At 57.0% G+C, this 2661-nt stretch overlaps 1 protein-coding gene across 3 annotated transcripts in view; it reads right to left on the bottom strand.

The window, feature by feature from the left end:
• KCND3 (potassium channel, voltage gated Shal related subfamily D, member 3) overlaps positions 1–2661 on the bottom strand; it is a 197134-nt gene that overhangs the window by 6140 nt on the left and 188333 nt on the right. For 2 of the 3 annotated variants that reach the window (XM_005860005.2, XM_005860004.2), the window contains exons 5-6: positions 2167–2256; positions 679–735 (exon numbers count right to left, since the gene is read on the bottom strand). In XM_005860005.2, the coding sequence (XP_005860067.1) occupies positions 679–735; positions 2167–2256 (147 nt within the window). The remainder of the gene's footprint in view (positions 1–678; positions 736–2166; positions 2257–2661) is intronic. The other variant, XM_005860006.2, reaches the window with a different exon arrangement.

Below are 2661 nucleotides of genomic sequence, written 5' to 3'. Positions count from 1 at the left end.
CTTTTCTGGACTGAATGGGGGAGATCCTCAGGAATCTTGGGTGGGCGTGAGACAGAAGCTGAGAAAGGCACTGATCACTCTCAGAATTGGGAGGGCTTTGCGCTCGAAGGCCAGTGCGCTCAAGCTGTCAGGGTCATTTAATTACTGTTTTCCTGCACCTGATTAGGGGATATGAATAGCTGGGGGCACAGGGTTCCCTAAGTCAAAAGGGTAAGCGTGGGAAGGGATTGCTAACGGCCTCCTGACTAGAGGCCATCAGATGGGGCTCAAGAGAAATGAGAAATGGCTGTTTGCCCAAGGTGACTAGACAGCTATGGCACTAACGATCAGGCCAGGCCGCCAGCGCGCGGAGGAGACTGACGGGAGGGAGCACGAGAACAGTTCAGAGACCGACACCAGCAGTCCCCACGGAGCTGGGGAGGCGGCCCTGGGCACTTCCAGGCACCAGCATGGGGCCGTGGTCCTCCACCCTCCCCGCCCCTGGGGGAGGCTGTCAGGGACTCAGGAAGGCAGCTGGGAGTTCACGAAACACTGGAAGCTGAGTGAGCAGATGAGGCCGTGGGAGGAGCGGCCCCGCGGAGCCAGCAGCACATGCAGAGAACCAGACCAGGGAAGAGGAGACTCCACAGACTCAAAGAATCAGAGAGAAAACATCGATTAAGTTTTAAAAAGTTATACCTTGATGGTGGACGTTCGTACAGACAACAGGGGATCATCCACAAGATAGGACAACCCCTACAGGATAACATGCCAACAGAAGATAAAAACACCTTTGATTGTACATTCCGGCATTCCCAAGCTCAGAGATGACGCTCAGTCTCTGGTCCCAGCATTCCAGCCCCTGCTCCCAGCATTCCCCCTCCTGTCCCAGCATTCCCCTGCTCAAACCCCAGTTCATTCCTTCCATCCCAGCATTCTGCCTCTTCTACCCCAGCATCTCTCCCCCAAATCCAGCATTCCATCTCTCTCATGGCAATGTCCCACCCCCACAATCCAACATTCGCCCCTCAAATTCAGCATTCTATTCTACTCTGATGCCAGCATTCCATCCCTGGACCCCCCATATCTTTCTTCAATGCCAACATTCCAGCCCTTCAAACCCAAATAATTTCACCCATTCCACCTGGCACATGCACTTGGAAAGGGCAGTCGGGGCCGGGCCCGTCCCTTTGGCAAGCTCTGAGTCTGAGAGAAATTCTAGATATGCGCATACAGGTTGACTAAGGAATATTTGCTAAGTCTGCAAATGGGTTTCCAGGGCACCTCCCCATTCTGGAAGTCCTCATTGGGCTCCGCTGCCATCCAGTGTCCACATCGACTCATATGCGCCCTCTGACCTCTATCCCCTGCCGGGGAGGCGGGACCTTGGCTGTGGAAAGTTCTGCCTGTGTGCTGAGCCCCTGCCTGCAGTGCGCTGGGGGCAGGTTCAAGACCAGGAAAGGGTTTCAGTTTGTCTCTGGTGTCTCTCCTGCCTTCTCTCCCCTCCCCGCTATTCCTAACACTTCTGTTGCCAAGGGTCCAGGGTGGCCCACTGCCCTTCCTTTCGGTCTGGTGGTGAGGCACAGGCATCATTCCACATTCTGCTTATGTCGCCCGAAACCATGCCTCTATTGGCAATAAACCGATCAGAAGTGAACGCCCTGGAATGGCTGGTGACTAGCGGAAGTGGTCCCAATAAGATCCCTGCTTAGGGAAATTCAGGTGCTACCTCCTTGATTCCCTGTCTCATGTTGCAAGAGGAATGTAGGGGGCAAAGGCCCACAGGGCATCTACCTCGCACCAGGGTAGGCCCACACTGACATTCGTCTCTGCGGTCCATAGCAACTCCTGGACATTCTGCCTTGGCTTTGAAGACGATGCCCATTAGAGCCGGAGACTGACAGGCAGAGCCCTTAGCTTCAGCCACGGAGAACGGGCCGTGGGACGGGTGCAGGGTGGGGAGAGGCCTGGTGAGGCCTCAGTGCGCACAGGGCAGAGCTGGCCCTACCTCGGTGACTGCCCACTCCTCGGGGGCCTCCTCCCGAGGGTTGAGAGAGACCTCATCACTGCTTTTGACTCTGAAGGGGACAGACTTTGACTTGGGAAGCTGGGCCAGCTTGAGGATGTGAGTTCTGACCCCAGAAAGGGGGGTGCGGGGGCGAGGGCGTGGCAGGGGCTGGGACTCACAGTGGTTTTCTCCAAGCAGTGCAGCAGGTGGTGGTGCTGGCTCTCGATGAGCGAGGTGGTCTTGCCCACATGCTCCTCCTCCGGGGTGCCCTGTGAGATGAGAGACGAGGATAGAGCTGCGAGCCTTCCTCTCCACCCTCTTCATTTCCCCACAGAGGGCAAGAGGGCACTAGAAAAATCTGGGCGAACCAAATTTTAGGGTCACCATAGCACATGCCAGCCTTTGGGCTGGGGGTCCTTGGGCTAAAGCTGGTTTAGGGGTCGTGGTGACAATCCCATGGGAGAGGTATGTGCAAGGGGCTGCTACCTGGGGACCGTTTGGAAACATGTCCATCTCAGGGTTCAAACTGGGGCTTTGGGAGGGAGTGCTGGTGCCCCTGCATGAGAAAACAAGCCCACCATCCCCTCCACCTCCCAGCCCGGGGCCCCCCAGGCACCGCCCCCCCCCCATCTCCCATCTCTTCCACCTCCCAGCCGGGGTCCCCCAGGCACCTC

This window comes from Myotis brandtii, unplaced genomic scaffold (assembly GCF_000412655.1).
Source record: "Myotis brandtii unplaced genomic scaffold, ASM41265v1 scaffold131, whole genome shotgun sequence".
In the NCBI taxonomy this organism is placed as follows: domain Eukaryota; kingdom Metazoa; phylum Chordata; class Mammalia; order Chiroptera; family Vespertilionidae; genus Myotis; species Myotis brandtii.
The sequence above is the reverse complement of the archived record's forward strand: the minus strand, read 5'-3'. Positions and strand labels throughout refer to the sequence as shown.